Genomic DNA, 23,286 nt, shown 5'->3' with positions numbered 1-23,286 from the left:
TTCCACATATCATTACTCTTCCTGTAGGATAACTCTGCAGGGCCCATGTAATCTCACTTAGTTTACTCTAATTTGTGATACTCAAAAACATAAATATAACTAATTAAACTTATTAATAGCCAAAGCAAGTGTACAGCAGATTTATTTCTAAAATATTCAAACATCATAATTTAATAAAAATGGAAGAAAAAACGTAATAATACCGAACAAGTACAGAAAAACCAGCATGGCTCTAATTCAACACATTTTATTTATTTTTTTATGTACTGAGTTTATAAATATGGTGTGATATAAAATGTATGAAAGTGTTTATAGCTGTTTGTGCTGATCAGATGATGCCATGTTTTGTATGCTTTATGACCCTTAAATTACTGTTCTGGATTGATTATCTGTCTACAAGAAGCAAATCAAAGTATCCTTCACTAGATTTGGGCCTGGGATTTTTACTGGGGCAAGCTGGCTTATCCCTTTTCCTTTCTGTAGGGTCCATCTGGGTAAAAATGACAGTATTTCAAGGACTTTGGACCCAGGAGAACCCTTTTTACACAGAGAAAGGACTCTGGTTAAGCCAGCTTGCTTCATCAAATTGCTGTGTCCAAATACCCAAAGAGGGTACTGAGCTGGCATCAGGATCCAACCTTTTTTCCAAAAAGCAGGTAAAATCATTGTCCATATCCCAGCATCTGTCTAATAAAGTGTCCATTTTTTGCTCATGTTGCCTTCTTTTTTATCAAGGACAAGGTGCAAAATATGTGTATATATATATATATATATATATATATATATATATATATATATATATATATATATATATATATATATATATAGCAACAGATCAGATCAACCAGCGGCACTCGCGTACAATATATACACTGACTCAAAGAGCTCAGTTGAATGACATGTTTCGGTTTTTAATAACCGTCCTCAGATACAACAAAGTGACAAAGAAAGCTTACCTTTATAACTGTGCACAAAACCATCACCACCCACACCGTGCTGGATACCGGAAGTTCACTGTGTCTCAGCAGAAACCTTCCAAACATTCCAGGGAAACACCAGGTCATAGCATATACATTCCATCGGGCTCATTCCATGAGAGTGGTATGAGGGCCCGACGTCCACAGGTAGGGGTTGTGCTTACAACTCAACACCGTGCAGGGTGTTTGACATTTGCCAGAGAACACCAAGATTGGCAAATTCACCACTGGCGCCCTGTGCTCTTCACAGTTGAAAGCAGGTTCACACTGAGCACATGTGACAGACGTGACAGAGCCTGGAGACGCCAAGGAGAACGTTCTGCTTCCTGCAACATCCTCCAGCATGACCGGTTTGGCAGTGGGTCAGTAATGGTGTGGGATGGCATTTCTTTGGGGGCTGCACAGCCCTCCATATGCTCGCCAGAGGGGTGCCGGACGGCTCCCCGACTGTCGGGATTCCGACAGTCAATACTCCGACGTCGGAATCCCGACTGCTCCCTCATGGGGGTCCACGACCACCATAGAGGGAGAATAAAATAGGTGGCGAGCACAGCTCGCCACCGTTCCTGCAGCGTGGCGAGCGTAGCGAGCCCGCAAGGGGCTTCATTGCGCTCCCCACGCTGTGCAGTCTGGATTCCGACGTCTGAGTAATGACTGTCGGAATCCCGACTGTCGGGTAATTATACCACACCCCGCCAGAGGTAGCCTGACTTCCATTAGGTACCGAGATGAGATCATCAGACCCCTTGTGAGACCATATTCTGGTGCGATTGGCCCTGGGTTCCTCCTAATGCAAGACAATGCTAGACCTCATGTGGCTGGAGTGTGTCAGCATTTCCTAAAAGACGAAGGCATTGATGCTATGGACTGGCCCGCCCATTCCCCTGCCCTGAATCCAATGGAGCACATCTGAGACATCATGCCTCGCTCTATCCACCAACGCCACGTTGCACCACAGACTGGCCAGGAGTTGGCGGATGCATTAGTCCTGGTCTGGGAGGGGATCCCTGAGGAGACCATCCGCCACCTCATCAGGAGCATCCCCATGCGTTGTAGGGAGGTCATACAGGCATGTGGAGGCTACACACGCTACTGAGCCTCATTTTTACTTGTTTTAAGGACATTACATCAAAATTGGATCAGCCTGTAGTGTGTTTTCCACTTTAGTTTTGAGTGTGACTCAAAATCCAGACCTCCATGGGTTAATAAATTTGATTTCCGTTGATAATTTTTGTGATTTTTTTTTTGTCCGCACATTCAACTATATAAAGAACAAAGTATTTAATAAGAATATTTCATTCATTCAGATCTAGGATGTGTTATGTTAGTGTTCCCTTAATTTTTTTTTCAGCAGTGCGTATGCGTGTGTATGTGTGTGTGTGTATGTATATATATATATATATATATATATATATATATAAACAATACCCAGCGCACTAAAAAGTCCTCAGCAGTTCCCAAATAAAGTCCTCAAAATATATTATATAAAGGAGCACTCACCAGACTTTTCTGACAGGCATGTAAAAAACGTTCTAGTTTATTCTTACGTCATCATTTCAAGAGTACGTTTGTCGACGTTTCGGGCATCTGTGTGCCCTTCTTCAAGAGAAGGCACAGGGGACACCTGCATGATGCCAGAATGAACTGACAAAAATTCCATAGTTCATATACAGTCCCTAGACATTCTATATATTTCTACATACAGTACAGACACCCTACAGGTTTCAAATTCAAAAACTATAAAAATTGCAAAGACCATAGGGCTTAATTTACTATGTGGTGCTTCTCAAAACCACTGCAAATTCTTAAAATTGTTCAATGTGTACACATTGTATGTCCAATGATATGCACCTCCACGGGTCTGTAGCGACATTTTCTGTACATGTAACTCAATTTCTACAATGTCACTAATGACTAGAATCAATAGTGCAGCGTGTACACTACCAACAACAACCAATATGTCTTCATACATTTAAGTTAGCCAGAAATCAACTATTTGATAGTCTGTAAAATCGCACACAGTGTGTATGCACAGTATAATTTCCCGGGAAATCCAGATAAATTGTGATAGGCATCGTATTGTTTTCATGTGACCTAGTGTGTACTCTGCATCAGTTTCTGTGTCTCTTTGTTCGGCTCTATATAAAGTTGTTCATGGGTCAGTCTTCTGATATCTTCTTCCAATTGCCATTCTTAATTGCTAATTTTATTCATCTTGGTTTAGGACCAGAGCAACTTTTATCAAGCAGTGTTTATTACCATTGTAATTACACATGTTCAACTAACAATATTTTTAAATACATATTAAAGGATAAAATATACTGTAAGAGACTCATCCTGACATACCTTGCAATTTAATTATCACGTGCTCAACAGTACTTGGTGATTATTATTTTTTTTTATATTTTTATTATTATTTATATTTTATATTATTTATATAGTGCTTACATACTATTTCAGTCATTCACTGCTATGCCTGCCCAAGTAGAGCTTACAGTCTATGGCCCTTATTCTAGTTCACTCACAGAGGCAAATTCCTTTTCAAATGGTCAGAACCATGTGCACTGCAGGTGGGGCAGATGTAACATGTGCAGAGAATTAGATTTGGCTGGGTTATTTTGTTTCAGTGCAGGGAAAATACTGACTGCTTTATTTTTATAGTGCAATATAGATCTCACTTTGAAATAAAGCCCCACCCAAATCTAATTCTCTCTGCACAAGTAACATCTACCCCACCTGCAGTGCATATGGTTTTGTCCATTTGGGAAGGAATTTGCCTCTGCGAGTGATTCAGAATAAGGCCCTATATTGCCGATCACATGAAAACATACAAACCAAGATTAATTTTACTGTCAGAAGAACATTTGACCAATCATGTTATTTTAGGTATGTCGACGCAAACCAAAAAGACGCTGGGAAAACATGCAAACTCAGCTCCTTTTGTTAGGAATTGAAGTCAGGGCTGTAACATAGTTACCACTGTCAACATGCTACCTAATCATACAAAGCCATTAAGTTGTATGGTATTATAATTTGTATTGCTCGCTAGTTTAAAGGACAAATTCACCTGTATCAGAGAGTTTGTATGTCCCTTGCATACAATAAATCGGAGAACCCACCAACATTGCCGTTAATTTAAAAAAAAAAAAAGAATTTAGTCATTCGTCCTCAGGCAACAGTTTTATTCACTTTTGCTGCATCTGTGTATTATTATTATTATTATCATTTATGTGGTGCCACAAGGTATCCGGCCGGCTGCATCAGCAGAGGACACTGGAATAAGTATTAGGGTGGCAGAAAATCGCAGGATTTGGTGGCATCAAAGTTGGTTTAAGAGAAGAAAAAGCACATGAGGGCCCTGCTCGTGTGAGCGTTCAGAATTGCATATTACATTATAGTTAGCACTGCAAACATTAGATCAAAGGTCCAACTATTATAGTGACTTGTAGAGGTAGATGTTAATGGTACTATGACCAAACAGGGATATTAGGTTGCAAATCCGGATTCTGTCTAAGACTTTATGAAGCAAATAACATTAGAAAGCTTTCTCGTAACACTGTCATGTTTGACTGCTTATGTTTCTGGTAATTAGGAAGAAATTCTAGTGCCTAAAAAGCACAGCTGTAATTCCTGGAAAATAATGCTGGCCTATGTAAGATGTGCAATTAGTGATGCATTGTGATTTGGCTCTAGAAGGTTGTGCTTCAGATAGCCGGGCCTCAGGGAACGGGGTGGGGGATTGGGGGGAGGACTGTTGCAGCAGAGCTGGCTGGTTAGTAAACCATGTCAATTTTCTGCTGAGGCGTGGGAAGCCAAAGGTTTGCTGCTCAGTGTATATTTGTAATTTGAGTGGGAAGTGCATATTTAGGTACAGTGGTGGCAGCTTATTTGTATTAATAAAGGAGCAGAAAAACTGTTAAAAATGCATATCTGAATAAACAATAAGTTTATATGTTGAAATCACGATGTAAAGTGATGTCTTTGCCAAATATGCATGGTAAGTATTATTTTAGTAATGATTTCAGTTAAACATATCTACTGAGGTATTACATGTATTTTTATAGCAGTTATAAGTGTTCTTTTTCTTCTCATCGCTGTCTCTTCTCTCTTGAAAGAAATTGTTTACTGTAGTTTGCAACTTTGGTGTTAGAAGGTTATGGCCTGCAACTAATCCTTTAAGGGTTTTCATAAAATCCAGAGGGGCAGCGATCTGACCAGGTGATCCGTGATTATCCCAAAAATATATTTTTATGCAATTGAGTATAGCTCGAATAGCCTTCTGCGTACCATTAGGGTTCACTAATACAGACTGTTATACATGATTATTTATAAACGCAGAATAGTATAGTGTATAATGCATCTCATTCTTATTCCCTGACATGACCACACATGCCTATTGGCGGCCACCGGTGATCTGCAATACGTTTGGGAAACTGAACTTCTTCATTTTTAAATCCCAAATGTGTGTCCGGAATCAGGAGATTTAGATTATTAAACAAGTTTAATATTTCTTGACCCAGCTGTCGGGGGATCAGGAAAATAGGCAATGTATCTACAATCATGGGCAAAAGTTTTGAGAAAGTATTGGTTTTAACAAAGTTTGCGGCTTTAATGTTATTAGACCTTTGTCAGATGCTACTATGGTAAACTGAACTAAAATTACAAGCGTTAAATAAGTATCAAAGGCTTTTATGGCCAATTTACGTTGAGTTTATGTTTAGAGTCAATATTTGCAGTGTTGATCCTCCTTTTGCAAGACCTCTGCAATTCACCCTGGTCATTTAACTACTGGGACACATTACTGACTGATGCCTGTCCATTCTTGCACAAATGCTTGGAGTTTGTCAGGATTTATGGATTTTTGTTTTAACACACACCGAGAGGATTGACCATGAGTTCTCATTGGGATTAATGTCTGGGGCTTTTTCTGTCCATTGACCCAATTGATGATTATTTGTTCAGAGAGTCACTTAGTTATCACTTTTGCCTTATGGCAAGGTGCTCCATGATGCTGGAAGAGGCATTTGTTCATCACCAAACTGTTTTTGGATAGTTGGGAGAAGTTGCTCTTGGAGGATGTTTTGATACTGTTCTTTATTCATGGCTGTGGTAGTTGACAAAATTGTGAGTGAGCCCAAGCTAAGAAACAACCCCAAACATGAATGGTCTCAGGGTGCTTTACTGTTGGCATGACAGAGGACAGAGGACACCTTTTCTTCTCCGGACGAGCGCTTATCTTGGTGCACTCGCACAAGCCTGCTGCCATTACCTAGCAAACTCTGAACTGGTGGTGTCCCGATCCTGCAGCTGAATCAACTTTGATATTATCGTGGCACTTGATGGATGTTCTTGTGCACACTGAAGCCTTCACAACTATTAAATTTATCCTCGACTTTCTTGATCCAATAAATTGTTAATTGAGGTGCAAACTTACTAGCATCAATGTTCTTGCCCGTGAAGCCCTTTTTGTGCAAGGTAATGATGATTGCAAGAGTTTCCTTGCATGTAACCATGGTTAACACAGAAAGAACAGTGATTGCAAGCACCACCCTCCTTTTAAAGCTTCCAGTTTATTTTTCTATCTGTCAGCATGACCAAGTGATCTCCGGTCTTGTTCTCGTCAACACTTTCAACAGAGTTCAAAAGAGAGTTCAAAATCACTGACATGTCTGCTGGTCCTTTTGTGGCAGGGTTGAAATGTAGTACAAATTTTTTTCAATTAAGGGCATGATTCAGACCCATATGCAATTGTCCAAAAAACACAGGTGGCGATTTTGCGGACATCTGCACATGCGAAACACGTACTGTGATCACCTGGTGATCAGTTTAAGTTCCAACAGAGGGCAGCAACATTAAAACCATTTTTAATCAGGCCCTAAATTCATTGCCATGGCAAAGAGAGATTTTGCGATTAATTGCAATTCATCTGATCACTCTTAAAGACATACAGTATTGCAGTATGAAAACGGAAGCATCAGACTTTGTGAAAAATGTATATTTGTGTCATTCTCAGACTTTTGACCATGGCTGTTTAATGAAATGTATAATATTTAATGTATAGGGGCCGTTACCTGTTTATGCCATATAAAATAATGTTTTGTACATAGACATAATTTTTGGGTGTTTTTGCAGACATGCAATGCTAAATGGAAGTAATAATACACCACACGTGTTAGCTGTTCAATGAAAATATTCATTCACACTACATTGTTAGCTGCATATCCATTAATTCGTTTTCAATATTATTGTACTCTACATGTACAGTCTTCAGTGATTTAAACTACCTAGATTTGTTCTGCTTATGGTAATTTAAAAGCTAAAAGCCTTATTTTACACTTGGCATATATACTGTAAATGAAAGCCACATTTTCCCTCGTGCATATATTTAAAGATTGTTTTCATATTTTCTTCCTGAAGGTCACATCCACCACCCCAGCAACTATCAGTGTACCACCACCTTCCTCTGGCGATCTAGATTTATTTACTGATCAAACGGTCAAATCTGAAGAAGCTCCAAAAAAGCCTTTGTCTAAAGACTCAATCTTGTCACTTTATGGTACAACAAACTTGCAGCAGCAGAATACAGGAGGTAAATATTGCTCAGGTTGATGTTTGTATTGGATGTGCATTGTAGAATATTTTTTGAGCATTTTTAGTGTCATTAGTGCAACACTTCTCTGAAATTAGTTCTTGTTATACTGTATCTGTGGACCTGTACATCTGTTGTTTCATAACGTTGGATAGAACTACTGGGAGTCCATTTTTTTTTTACTTGATTTTGGCTACTGTTGTGCATTTTAGCTGAACTATTATGGGAATTATGAGAATACATAATTGTTTTCAGACTGAACAAAAAAAAATTCTTTGCATTTTTACCCAGATTTCATACTTTCCTGCATTTTGCTTCTTAATTCAATAATAATGTAAAAAGTATTTTTTCCCTTCTTACCCTACACTATTATGTACCCCTCTATACCCTACACCATTGGTTCCCAAACTCTGTCTACAAGGCATCCTAACATTCCAGATTTTAAGACTAACCATACTTGAGCACAGGTGAGTTATTTAGTAGCCCAGTCAAGTCGATTTAACCATCTGTGAAATGGCTATCCTTAAAACCTGGTGCCTTTTGGGACTGAGTTTGGGAATTACTGCTGTATATACCTCTATACTTCACACTACATTACTGACCCATCTGCTACACAACTCTGTAAACATCACTATATTACATCCCCACTACATCAGAGGGAGAGAGAGAACCATTGGAAAATAAGGCAATGGGGACATACACATACAATACTGCCAGGGGAAAAATGCAATTGAACACCTATACACTTGTGTAGTAGTCTGTATGATCTACATGACTGCTGTCTAGGATGAACAGCCCAGAGAGCTGTCCCATGTGATTATTGTGGCAGTTTGTTGAACAGAGAATGGACCAGGGGATATGGCAGGATAGACCAAAGTACCACAGATCAAGGGAAGGCAGAATGTAGCAGGATAAGGCAACACAAACCAAGGAGCATGTTGGAGCATAGAAGAGGCAGCAACTATTGGCAGGCACTACAGTGATAGGTGGCAGTGGTGTGCAGATGGACATTAGTGTATATCTAGATAGAAGTGTATATATTATATGCCACTGTGGAGTTTAGAGTCTCCAAACACTCTGCATTACATAGAGTAACTCTGGGGGTTGCCCTCTGTTTAGAGCAGGGGTGAGGAACCTTTTTTGTGTCAAGGGCAGTTTGTATGGGGAAAAAAATCCTTCGTGGGTCATATGTAAAAATGTATCTTCCAAACTGTCCTGCTGCAGCCGTCCCACGCTCCGGCGGCTGCCGCTGAATAGGACTGACAGTTACATAGAAGGTAAGGCTGAAAAAAGACTTGCGTCCTTCTTGTTCAACCTGGTAAGGCTGCTGTTTATTAAAAGGAATCTCGCGAGAATTACCAACCTCTCGCGAGAACTCCCCTGTACTTGACTCCTGGCAAAGCCACCGGGTGGGCGGGCCACTCAGACCGGCTACGGGGGCCGCATACGGCCCCTGGGCCTGAGGTTCCCCACCCCTGGTTTAAAGCCTATGGGTCATAGTGCCCGGCAGCTGTGTCAACAAGAGGCAGCACAGAGCACCTAGTACAGCAAGGCAGAACTGCTACTGTATCCGCTTTACCACCAGTGCATGATTTATAAAGCAGTGTGGCATTTTCTATACTTGTAATGTTGTGCTGGAGTACAGCACAACCTCTGGTTAGTATTGCAGCTGTGCTGTTTAATATCTTTATGCGTGTTTATTTGGTTCCATACATTTTAATATGAGGATTTCTCTAGTTGACTGTTAAAAGTTGGAAAGACAATTTGTAAGCACATTTCCATTCCTCTTTCCAAAGCTACTGTGACTGAAGTATTCTTTTATTTTTTTTTAACAAATGTTATGCTAATGAAATGGATAAGCAAAATTCAGTGCATTCAATCTGTGGCATTTGCGAGGACCTGTCAGCAAATATGAAATGCTTATTTCAGCATTTACTTTTTTCTTACGATTTCAGTAATCCCGAATTATATAAATGTTTTATGTACTGGGGAGTTAGAAAAAGTCCCCTAAAGTCATTGTGTACTCTGCAGGTAATTCTACAGCCTTTTCCCATGGTCCTCCAGTCACGTAGTACACAGCCTCACTAAGGGCAGTATTCAATGGAAATATTCTCCGTGCACGGCGAGCATTTTTTTTTGCTCCCCGTGCACTCTCCGTGTTCCGGAGGGCTCGCTGCCACTCCTGCTCCCCCTATTCAACGTTTTAAAGACTCGCCGCCACTCGCGGCGAGTCTTAACCCCTGCAGCGGACGAGCGTCCGCGGCAGGGAGCTGTCAGGGAGCCGGGGGACGTAGCAGCCAAGAGAGATTAAAGTCTCTCTTGGCTGCTGCAGGGGATATGGGGAGGGGAGCAGGGCTCCCCTGGACCCAGGCAGCACAGGCTGCCCCCCCTATAGCCAGCGGGGGACCCAGTATTCACTGTACCCGAACGTGCATCGGGTGCAGTGAATATATGAATATCTAATGAGCGGCTCGAGCGCTCCGGCCCCCTGCTGGCTGCACTGTGTAAAAAAAAAGAAAAAAAAAATGTAAAAAAATATTTTTTTTTAAATTAAATATATATTCATGTGCTATAGGCACATGAATAAAAATAACATGGCCCTTCACAGAAAAAAAAAACCTGATTTTTTGACACCAAAATTAAAAAAAACACCCTTTTAGTTTAAAAGTTCACATTCCTGCTCTCCATCAAAAGATGGAGAATTTCTACACGGAGAGAGACGGCGAGAATCACTTAGAAAGACGGAGAATATTTCACATTGAATAGGGTGGCTCGCCTTTGGAGAAAAAAAACCTCTCTCCACCGCGTGAAAAGCACAAACTCTCCAGAAATCACAGCGAATTTTTCTCATTGAATACTGCCCTAAGTATTAACACCACTTTCCGCTGATGTGCAATCACATAGCTTTTTAAGTAAACTCATTATTGTGATTCTATCATGTAATAGTTTTATATAATTGCTCTATTTTTTCACACTGCTATAATATAAATGACAAATTTGTATTCACCTTTCCATATGACACTTTTAAAACCTTACTAGATTTCTAGTCTCTTTTTACATAATGTCCGTTTTTTTACTTTCCTCTTCTTTTTTCCATTTTATTATTATTTCACTTGTATAAATAGTCATACAGTAAGTATATGATGAGCTGCAGGCAGTGCGGTATAGGCCATGTCAGCTGAGGTTACTTTTACTAGCAAGCATCAAAATAGGTATATATTTATTACGTTCCCCAATGTGGGTACCTGGGGAATTATAAAAGCGGCTTCTACTGTCCATCTACCATCTGAAAATTCTGCAGGCACTATGCCTGTGGCTACAGAAAAGACACCCTCTCTGAATATGTTCTTCTACTGATCCAGTACTGCTGTTTAATATTTTATGACCTGCCATGAAAAATCATTTATGTTGACTGTTGTATTTTTATGGAAGGCTAATATGTTCACCAACCTCCTCCATCGTTGTATTATCGAATACCTCTGGATATTAACTCCAAAGAGACCAAAGCCGAATGAATATGGAATCCTTTTAAATTCATTTTAGAACATTTCAGTTAATGTATAGCAAACATTTTGTATGTGGTGCTATATGCACCACATACAAAATGCTTGCTATGTTGCACGTACTGGAACATTGTACAGTCTCTTATTTGTCAGGCATAATCTAGGTTATGGTAAATGAACACAGTGACTTGTACAAACAGAAGAAATGGACAATGGAACTTGATGCAGGACCTTCAGCTGGCCTGTGCCCTTTTCCCCTTCCCTCATCGTGAGATTTGTAATCATTCTTGGCAGTGCCATACTGCAGACTGACGTTTCAAAATGCCATAACGGAGACGGGTCAGCATCTTCTAGCAAACCTTTGTCTCTGGAACCAGCTGGCAAGTGCAGTGTCTGGTCCAGGAGTTATTTTTTTATTAATGTGTTTTTATGCTCCCTGTATTAATATAAACAATGTCTGCACAGTGCAGATGTATCTATTTTGGATTGTAGGTGCTGCTTAGTCTAGTTACTTCAGCTATACTAATGTACCACAACGAACACTGATCTGTCACTATTAGAAGGTGATAATGTAGGGCTGAGGAATCTCAGTTTAGTGACCCCTGAAATGTCCCCACATGTGCATCAGCATTATGTATGGATATCCCTCCTCTTATTACACAACAGCCTAACCCTATGTCAGTTGCATCTACACCTATATCTGGGGAGGCAAAACTGGGATGTAATAGGGCATTCTCATGTAGACAAAGTACACTGATAGCATACTGTATCAACCCAAAGGTGGGCTGTGCAGATTTGGGCATAAAGGAAAATACATGTATTTGGCAGAGAATCTTTTGTGCGTAGAATAGTGCACATCTGTGCAGATGGAGCTAGTCTGGAGGTGCACAAACTCAGCATTGGGGGCAAATTTGGGGCAAAATGGGCCACATTTTACTTCCAACACTTAATCAAGCCCATGTCCCCAGTGCATAAAGATATTCCCTCAGTTTTACCACAGTACTGTGGTTATATCCATTTTCATCATTGGGAGCACTGTACTACATTAATGAAATGCTGACATATAGTATTTATCTATTGCTAGCCGTCAGCTACTCAAAGATTATCAAACAAGTGACAGTTTCTTGAGGAGGGACGTGACTAATATGCTTCTTGCCCTAATGTTCCACCCCCCTCAAAAGTAATTTAATCTAATAGAAGGAAAAACATTTTTTTTCAAATGTCTGTTTAATTATCATAAAGTAGTTAAAAAAAACAACCTTTTGAGATGTCTTTTTCGCTCTTCTTTATGTCAATTTTTTTTTCATGTCAATCCCATGATATGAAAGGCTAATTTAATTTTCAGTACTTACAAAAGTAAACCCTATATTTCTTTGGTTACAGAAGGAGTAAAAATACAGTAGTTTATTAATAACATGGTTAAACAGATTTTTTTAATGTTTGTCAGTTGGATTATTAAGGGGTAGTAAAAAATGCCTACTCATTATCTCTGCAGTCTCATGAGAATGTATGATACAAATGCAGATTCCTAATTACCCCATATGGTTTACTGTCTTTCCTATGAATTGGCTGGAATACACCATACACCGACACTAGCATGGAAAAGGTGGTGCCCCCCCCCCCCAGATTTGGGAGGGTATTGCGGTCACTGGGTAGACAGTGTCTAGGTCAACAGTGACTTAACACCTTGAAATGGTCGACATACCCAAGGTTGAAATTGACAAAAGGTTGACACAAGCTTATTGTCGACATAAAAAAGGTCAACATGAATTTTTCACTTTTTCTTAAAAAAAAAGGTGACTTTCAAACTACTACTATGCAAGTGGAAATATAATAGTGTGTTGAGCGGGCGAGGGCATGCGACACGCTTATACGGTGTCTATGTTGACATAGATATCAAAAAGCTGTGGGAAAAACTCATGTTGACCTTATTCATGTCTACCATGTCTGTCGACTTTAAGCTTGTGTTGGGTTTTTGTCAGTGTCGACCTAGACAAGGGGCGGTATTCAATGTGGCTGATTCGCCAGGTTCTTATGGCGATTTTGTGCTGTAAGGCGAATTTTGGACTAAAACGGTGAATCACCCTATTCAATGACCAGATGGCGAATACATTTCAAGGTTTTTTTCGCCATGTTTCACCGAGTAGCAATCGCTATCTTTTTATGGTGAAGTGGAATGTGAACTTTTAAAATAGTGTTTTTTGTTTTTTACATTTGGTGTGAAAAAATCAGGAATTTTATTCTGAGGAGGGGCATGCTATTTTTATTAATGTGCTGTAAGCACATGAATATATATTTAATTTAAAAAAAATATATATATTTTTTTTTTTTACACAGACCAGCCAGCAGGGGGCCGGAGCCGAGCCGCTCATTAGATATTCATATATTCACTTCACCCGATCATTACATATGCATGATCGGGTGTAGTGAATATACCCGTTCCCCTGCTGGCACCCCCGGGGGGCAGCCTATGCTGCCTGGCACCCGGGGAGCCCACCTCCCCCCCACAAACGTTCTGGGGCAGGCAGGGAGACTTCCATCTCCCTGCCTGCCGCCGTCCTCAGGCTCCCTGCGGCATCGCCGTAGGAGTTAAAATTCGCCGGTCAAGGGCAGCGAGCCCCTGACTCGTTGAATACTGGAGCCGGCGAGGCTCCGGAACACGGCGAGCAGTGGCGAATGTGCAGCGAATCCTAAACAGGATTCGCTGCACATCGCCAAAATGGTCATTGAATACTGCCCATTGTCTAACATTTATACCATAACCATTTGGGAGAGCTACGTAGACTTGCTACGATATTTGCAGGTACAAAATTACACCTACACCAATACATCTACTCAAATCATTGGTATTAACCCAAACTACTAGGTGGTGATCAATCAAACATACTTACTGCTATCTAATTTATTCCAAGCTTGGGTCAACTGCTGGTTTTTGAATTTGGACATCTTTAAATCTTTAAATCTTTAAATCTTTGAAACATAGTGAAATATACTGTAGAAGTATTTTTACTGCATTTAAAATAAATAAATATATAAACCACACACAATCAAAAAAAAAATCCTTAAGTCGCTTATCAGTTGCTCTACAAATATTTAGATTAATGGGCAGGTTTTATCTATCATTTAAGCCCTAGGAAAGCGGATATGTTTATGATCAGCACATAGACCTGTTGACCTTGTCTATATTGTCACAATAATAAAAATTTTGTGGAAGTGTGCAATTGCTATTTAGAAGCCATTTTACATGCGCGTTTCTACTTAAAATCTTACATTTCTATAAAGGAATTTCATTAATGGAAATGTGAGTAATAGTCATCTTGGGCTATAGGGAATAAAGTTCAAAGCTTACATTTTTTGTTTAGCTCCATGAAATGTATTTGTGTACATCTGTTTTTAGAAATCTAAACTTTAGTTACATAATAGGTTAACCCAGAAGTCACTGTGAAGCTGAACAGGTAATATCCTGCTCATTCCATATGCAGGGGCTGGAGGCGACCCGCTCATTAAATATTCACTGCATTTAGCGGGTACCGCTTAATCCATATGCAGGTGGTGACCCGCTCATTAAATGTTCACTGCACTGTAAATTCACTGTGGACCTTTCAGACTGCACATATTACCATTTTGAAACGGTAAAAAAACCCGGCAAAATAAAGGGGCATTAGAAATGCAGACAATATAACGATCACATTTAAGCCATTATATAGATTTTTTTATAACCTATATTTTATAATTTCTTTCTTGTTTATGTAGGTATGTTCATGGGTTCCTCTCCAATGCCATATGCTACACAGTCCACAACCAACTTCCAGGCTTTTCCCCCTATGGGTGTAGCTGTTCCTGCAACTACTGGAATGATGGGAAGCATGATGGGTCAGGCCATGCCTCCAATGGGACAAAATACTGGAATGATAGTTGGAATGGGAATTCCAAATGGATTTGTTGGAAGCACTCCAGCTGGAGTTATGGGACTCCCTTCCAATATGATGGGTCCTCAGACAGGAATGGTTGGAAATATGGGAACACCACCTCCAAATAAATTTGGCATGCAGCAAAATCAACCTTCACCTTGGAATATTTCACAGGTATTGCTTGCAGTAGACATGTTTTCTTTTATAGAGCATTGTGTATGCATATACTGGGGGTCATATCAAACCATTAGATGTTTGCTACATTTTTTGAAGGACTAATACTTGTTAATTATTTCAAATTGGGGCCTGATTTAGGCCTGATCGCAGGGCAAATTTGTTGTCAAAAATGGGAAAAACCATGTGCACTGTGCAGGTGGGGCAGATGTAACTTGTGCAGAGAGTTACATTTGGTTGGGGTGTGTTCAAACTGAAATCTAAATTTGCAGTCTATAAATAAAGCCCTGCACAGGAACAAAATAAGTCCCCCCAAATGTAACTCTCTGCACATGTTACATCTGCCCCACCTGCAGTGCACATGGTTTTGCCCATTTTGAGAGCAAATTTGTCCTGCGATCAGGTCTGAATTAGGCTCTTAGTTTGCACCAACCCCTATTTAAATGTCTGTGTATGGAATTCATATACTAGACAAACTTAACCGGGCACACACTAAGCGATATACAGATGTAGCAGGTCTTCTCCTTGCTGGCGACACGGCGCCTCTACCTGACTGAGACGCGCGTGCATCCCCCACGCACGCGCGTCTTAGTATCCGGGCGGCGAGGCAGACGCATTACTGTCCGCCTCCCGTTTGAGGGGCAGGGGGGGGACCCGAGGCACTGCGGGGGGTGCGCGCGCTTCCCCTTCCGGCATACAGATGGCGGGGATGCAGGTGATGGCGACGCCATCACCTGCAAAGATGAATCCCGATACATCTGTATCAGCCGTTCCAGAAAACAGCTGATATAGCACTAGCAGGTTGGCAGGTGTATGTAAATGATATGTCTGTGAACGGCGACCCCTTGTACACTTGCTGCAGGGTCTGACACTACAGCTGGATGAGTAATGCACCCGGCTGTGATATTGAGTGCGGGTATGTTGATGATGAGATTGGTAAGTGACAGTACTGTATAATCTTACCTGGATCAGCCACTCTGAGATCACGGTTAGGTTGTTACCGTGTGTACACAGCCTTAGTTCAATAAGTGCTTGTACCATGTTCAGCTCAGCATCTGTACATGCCCGGGTAATAGATCAGTGGAGAGGGGATGTCTTGGCAATACAGAGCTCCTGTCCATTGCCATCGAAATATCAGTCGCATAGTTAGTAAGAAAATAAATAAACGTTTACTGGTCTACTGAAACATCATACAACGTTACAGAACGTTATTGGTTGCTAAAGGTTTAACATTGTGCTTAATATTTAGTGTTATCACTTTGTACTTCCAGCCTGATGGTTTCTCAATATGAATGCCGTCCTTTAGATGTACGCAGCCTACTTTCTTGGTCACTGTTTTGCAGCACCACACAGATGGGGGAGGGGGGTGCACTTGTTTTAGATCTCCTACAAAACAAATGCATCTATCTGTGGTGACGGTTGGAAATGAATCTGGCATCTGAACTTGGCATTTTTTAGTATTTCTTGCATGTCATTAGAGATCTTTTGCATAGTCTGTGTTCATGTAATGCAGTGAATAGAATTCAAGCAGTACTGCAGACTGTGGGTGAAATGTGAGTGCTTTGTGTAGCGTCACTGTCATTTTTTCTTACCAAGACACAAATGTGAAGACTAATTAGCGACGAGCAGCTGGTGATGGCAAACTTTTTAATTAGTTTTAAATGCTGCCCACATGCAAATGCTCACGCACATAGCTTAAAGCTTTTATCACTCCCAGATTTTAAACTGCCATTATTTTATTTAAGGCTTTGTAGCTGCACAAGTGAAAATTAAATCTTTAGCTTGTTCAGTTAAAGCAGCAGTGTTAAACTCTGTCTATCTGCGTATCTCCATACTCCATGTTTCTTCATTGGTTTGTATTGCTTGTGCATACTATTCACTTAGTGACCCAGATAATGAGGCAGGACCTCATTTATCTACTTCATAACAAAAATAGACTGAGAACTTGTTGATTAAAGAACTTTCCCCATCCAATCAAAGTTTTCATATCTGACACATTTGTGCTTTCTTCTGGTTGTACAATCAAAGGTCTCCTTCTGAACAGATGTCCTAGGGGGAAGGGTTGTGAAGTTAAGTGTTTCAGAGAGCATGTCTGACACCAAACCCATTATGTATATATAGAAAATAAGGGTACCCCAAAAAAGACTGACTTTATTTTTTATGACATGTGTTTTCCAATCTTACTAGAAACAGTAAATTGTCTAGAAGGTCCTCGGCCCTGCTGTAATATCTGAAAATCAATCGCCCAACCCATCTGCACCTTCTTCACAGTAATATATACCAGGCAATCAGAGCTACAGAGACCTTGTCATCCCAATGTGTTGAGATCACCCGCCCTTTGTCCATCCTACGTTCTGACCATTATCTGTGATCTAAAAATAGGAACTCTTATTGAAATCAATACAAAAAATTTGAATTGTTACTGTATTTTCTAGAAATACCAGGTTGTTTAATTACACATGGAGTATTATTAAATATTTAGGGGCCCAAACTGGGTTAGGTGCATGCCCATATCCTTATCAATATGCAAATGAGTACTGTGTAAAGCCCATACCTGTAGAGTCCGTGCTTGGAGAGACTAAGTTGGTCCAAATCGAATCTAAAGTGACCCTGAATCACATGATGTTAGCAGCATTCAATGCAGATTCAATCCTGATGAGGCCCTGCTAAATTGGGGTCAAAAGCAGGAATAGACTGTGCAGGCAAGTCTATTTTTGCTTTAAAAGTAGTGTCATGCATCCCTCGTGCGCCATCCCTCCATCCTGGCCATCGCCGGCACCCCGTGGCGTCACGCCGGCAGTTGTTATTAAATGGACAGCTGCCAGATCAGTCCGTGTGTACAACCCTTAACATGCCAGAAGAAACAAAGTATTGTGAAAGTACTTAAACTAGACTATAAGTGTGATATTTAATCTTACCGCTGCCTCACCATGACCTAAGAAAGACAGAAGGCTGATTTATAGAGGCGAGATTCACAATCCAGTAACACAACAATCTTAGGTTGTCAGAGGATTGGAAAAGTTTTGGTACTTGTTTCCTAGCACGGCCACAACGATCATGATCGTGGGCATCGCGATTTCCCCATAGGGAACAATGTTAAATGGCTCAATGTACCCGCGATGCCGCCGATTTCCCATAGGAAACAATGTTAAATGGGCCATAAACCCCCCAAAACACCCCTGAACAGTGAAATGTCCCCCCAAAAGTATTTTACGCCACCCCACGATCAACGCGAACCCGAAGTGTGGCGAGCGCAGCGAGCCCGCGAGGGGCGGCGGTACGCGTCCTCGGACCTTTTCATACCCCCACTATCCACGTCGGCGTGGAGTTGAGAATAGAACAGTGTGGCGAGCGCAGCGAGCCACCGAGCCCGAAGCGTGGCGAGCGCACGCGGATACCTGTGAAGCCCGCGAAGGGACGCGTTTACCTATGAACAGGTCGGAGGACGCGTACCGCCGCCCCTCGCGGGCTCGCTGCGCTCGCCACGCTTCGGGTTCGCGTTGATCGTGGGGTGGCGTAAAGTACTTTTGGGGGGCCATTTCACTGTTCTGGGGTGTTTTTGGGGCTTTCTGGCCCATTTACCATTGTTCCCTATGATGATTTGGTGAAATTGAGGTATTTAACATTGTTCCCTATGAGAAATCGGGGGCATCGCAGGTACATTGAGCCATTTAACATTGTTTCCTATGGGGAAATCGTGGGCATCGCGTCTGGAGCATTTAAGGCTTTTTTAGCCGCATACGACGCGACCGACGCGATTTTGACTATTTTCAATGCATTTCAATGGGAAAATCGGGGGCATCGCGTCGGTCGCGTCGTATACCACTAAAAATGACACACGATGCCCGCGATTGTGGCCGTGCTAGGAAACAAGTACCAAAGTTTTATGTGAGTCCACACATTATATCACAATATAATATAACAATGTCGATTAAACCAACATAATTATCATCTAAAGCATGGGTCTTCAAACTGTGGCCCTCCAGATGTTGTGAAACTACAAATCCCAACATGCCTTGCCACAGTTTTGCTATAAGGGAGTGTTAAAACTGTGGCAAGGCATGCTGGGATTTGTAGTTTCACAACATCTGGAGGGCCACAGTTTGAAGACCCATGATCTAAAGGATGATCTCTAGTATAGCCTGTTGGTGGTGCTCCCAGAACAAGTTCAGAGAACTTAACTGGAAAAAAAGGGGTCTTGCGGTAGGGTGCAAGAAAAGGCTGATTAAGTCTTACCTGGGGCACAGTTTTGGTTCCTCTGGTTTGTCAGAGGATTGGCTAAGTATACAAAGTGAACATACAGTATACGCTTTGTGTGGTTATAAGATAGAAGTTATTAGAAGGGTATTAGTCTCAGTAGCGCACGCAGGGGGGGTTTCTGAGTACCCAGAAACCCCCCCAGGAGTCTAAGGGCCCTAGGCTGAAAGCTGAGGGTCCCCTCTTTCCATGGGTTCAAGAATTTTAAAAATCGGCCCTTGGGAACCGGAGATATCTGACTTCAAAGCAGTGGTCCCCATCCAAGCCTGTTAATTGCTCTTCCCAATCAAATTTTTCAGGTTTTGTCTGACTTATAGTTTTTCTGAGGGTATATTCCAAAATCTGGGACTCTCCCCCTTTAATGGACACTATTAGCTTGTCTCTAATATTCCCAGAACCAGAGATATCAGCCTTCCAGCAGCAGGTTACTGCTCCAGCTCCACACATTTGGTATGTAGTTTTATAGTCTCGTTGGCAGATTGCTCTGCCTCCTGAACTCTGATCCCCTAGTCCCCAATATCATTTGGTAGGTGGGATTCTCTAGTTTTTAATTCCATTAAAATCTAAGAAGTTGACTGGAGATATCTGCAGTCAAGCAAGCTGTCCTCCCACCAGAAAATTATGAATAATAAGCCCACTCCACTATACACCCCTCCTCTGCATATTAAACATCCTCTACCACCCTGGAAGTTATGTATCAGGGCCCCTTCATTCAGCCCAATGCCCCCTTCTCCCACCCCATCTCCCACCATCTGTGCAGTAAAGGGGTAATTAGTGGAAATTACTGATCCAGGCCCTACATGCTGAGCGGTTGATATAATACCCCCTAATACCCGCGGGACATCAAAGCTTCCCCCACCCCTACCGCTGGAGGATCGGTAGTTGCCCCAATACATTGCTATGCCCAGGGGTCTACACTGCTGTTGACGCCCCTGTATGTGTGTGTGTATATATATATATATATATATATATATATATATATAATATAACCACAACGGCGGCACACGCTGAAAGTAGAGTCGGAGTCACGTCATAAGTGTCAACGTTTCGAAGCTCTTTTATTTCGCTTCTTCTTCAGGACAGGAATACAAACACAATGATACATACAGTCAATATATACCTGTATACCTCCACGCCCTCACTTACCTGTTCCCGCGCTCCGTCAGCCTCACCTCAGACGTCATCAGTACTTGCCTGAGCTGTCAGCCAATGTGCACAATGCGCACTATTAGCGTCACTCATTGACAAGGTTGACGCACGTCACGTGGGCGGCATAGACGTCACGCTGGTAACTAGGTTACTGAGTTAGTGTACGGAAGTTACACATACCCACAGGACAGTGTATAATACCTAACAATAACCAATATATAAAAACCAACATACAAATGTAACACCTAAGTGTATATAAAGAACCAATCTAAAAACAGAAAACAAGGAAAAGATGTAGATCAAAACATAGCAGAAATCGCTAATATGTCATAATAGACTGAACTGGTCGACACCTTGAAGGGTCGACATATACAAAACCTTCAAATATTTAATACAAAAAAGCAGAACGACAGTATATAATCACACCGACATTAGATGAAGCAGTGTAATCCAGCAGACTCATTGAGCCCTTTAGGCGCCAATGTATTAAGTCTGTGGATCCATCGAGCTTCACATCTAAGTAATTTCAGACCACGATTACCCCGTCTTAAACTACTGGGTACATGGTCGATAATGATGTATTTCAGTGAGGGTATCGAATGTTTAGCAAGTAGGAAATGCCGAGCGACCGGTTGGTCACTCCGTCCGGTTTCTAATGCTGCTTTAATAGAGGACCTGTGTCCTGCCATCCTCTCACGGAGAGTACGCTCAGTTTTGCCGACATAGTTGAGTCCGCAGGGACACGTAATAAGGTATACTATAAAACGTGTCATGCAGGACACCCTATGTCGAATCTGATAGCGTCTCCCGCTGAAAGGATGGCAGAAGGAATCAGATACAGTAAGGGCTCGGCATGTAATGCATCCAAGACAGCGAAAACACCCTGGCTGTTGGGTAAGAAATTGCTCGCTACCAGACTGTTGTAAACGAGCCACATCTGTCTTAACTAGGAGGTCACGAATGTTCCTCCCCCTAGTATAACAGGACATAATAGAACAATCACCCAAGTGTACTGATGGGTCAGACCGTACGATCGGCCAATTTTTCTTGACAATGCGGTTAATGTCAGTACTCACTACATTGAAATGATTGACCCAAGGTAATTTGCTCACAGTGTCGGTATCCTTAGATCTATAGGTGAGTAGCTCACTGCGTTGTTTAGCTAAGGCACGATCTTTTGCTGCAGAGAGCAACTCAGTATTATACCCTCTCTGGGCAAATCTTTCGACCATGGTATCTATCTGACGTTCAGCTTCAACAGCGTCACTACAGATCCTTATGGCTCGCAGGAATTGAGAGTAGGGTAGCCCAAACTTCAAGGATTTAGGATGGCAACTACCCGCATGTAGCAGGGTATTGCAAACCGTATCCTTGCGAAAAAGTGTAGTTTTAATAGCAGTACCATCGATGGAGACCAATACATCTAAAAAGGGCACGGACACAGAGCTCACAGAGCAAGTAAGTTTAATCGGGCTCTCAGTTAAATTATGCTTATTGATAATATCAAGGAAGTGCTCCTCACTGCCACTCCAAATAAAGAACAGATCGTCGATGTATCTGGTGTAGAACACAATACACCCAGACACATCGACGTCCGTATAGAAAATATCATTTTCTACCATGAGCATATACGCATTGGCATAAGCCGGTGCGAAATTACTGCCCATGGAACAGCCACTGATTTGGATATAAAACTGGTCATCATAAAGGAAATAATTATGTGTTAAGGCCAGTTCCAAAAGACACAATATAAACTGCACATCAGGTCCATTATAACTGGAATTACCAACAAGTAATCGCTGTACAGCCATCAATCCCCCTTCGTTGGGGATGACGGTGTACAGACTCGTGACGTCTACACTGCAAAGAAATGATCCCGCAGGGATCTCATGTATACCCAACAGTTGATTGATAAACGATGTAGTATAAGACCTGCGTTTGCCACTGAGTCTGGTATAAATTCTTAAAGAAGTTAAAAGGTTGATCCAGTAATTTGATAAATTAGACTGGGGTGAGTTCCAGGAAATGCAGGTTTGGAGGCTATAGCATAGTCTGGCCAGGCAAGAGAGCTTTCCACTGGGTGGGTGCAGTTTGATAGAAGTACTGTAACAAGAAATGTTAGTCAAGTGAGTGTGACTTAAGGTGCCCATACACTAGTAAGATTTATCTTCAGATCTGGCTGGTTGGAACAAAACCTTGGTTATGGATGAGTAACAGTTTGTCAGTTTTACAGCATTTCCATGCAAATGGTCAACTGTCATTTGCTCTCATCCATAACCATGTTTTTGTTCCAACCAGCCAGATCTGCAGATAAATCTGTGTGTGTATGGCCACCTTAAGAGATAGATTTTTGCATTTGATTTGGTTGAAGGACTTACAGTGAGAAGTAGGGATTTCAGTTGACTAATTTTGGATTTACAATGTTTAAAACTAACAAATCTGTACACCGGAAATGGTTGTCCAAACTGATGATGTCATGCAAACCAGTATACCTGTATGTGGTCGTCTTTTTTTTTTTTGACGAAAGTACACTTACAGAAGAATCAGTGCGTTCTCATCACTAAATCTGCTTCAGACTGTATTCCCTATATACCCAGCTGCAGAAAAGGCATGTGTAGGTTCTATGCTGTTGAATGGAATAGACAGTAGGTACTGGTATACCAGTTCCAAACTGTGGCCTTGTCTCCCCATAATGCTTTTTTATATTGTTGCTCGAGGCTGTTCTG

The 23,286-nt window shown here is 41.4% G+C and overlaps 1 protein-coding gene across 3 annotated transcripts in view; it reads left to right on the top strand.

Annotated features, from left to right (window-relative positions):
• Positions 1-23,286, top strand: part of SMAP1 (small ArfGAP 1) — a 281,227-nt gene that overhangs the window by 248,331 nt on the left and 9,610 nt on the right. For all 3 annotated transcript variants that reach the window (XM_083177252.1, XM_083177251.1, XM_083177250.1), the window contains 2 exons: positions 7,395-7,566; positions 14,823-15,154. In XM_083177252.1, coding sequence (XP_083033378.1) covers positions 7,395-7,566; positions 14,823-15,154 — 504 coding nt within the window. The remainder of the gene's footprint in view (positions 1-7,394; positions 7,567-14,822; positions 15,155-23,286) is intronic.

Source organism: Crinia signifera, chromosome 3 (assembly GCF_055691185.1).
Source record: "Crinia signifera chromosome 3, ASM5569118v1, whole genome shotgun sequence".
NCBI classification, from domain to species: domain Eukaryota; kingdom Metazoa; phylum Chordata; class Amphibia; order Anura; family Myobatrachidae; genus Crinia; species Crinia signifera.
The sequence above is the reverse complement of the archived record's forward strand: the minus strand, read 5'-3'. Positions and strand labels throughout refer to the sequence as shown.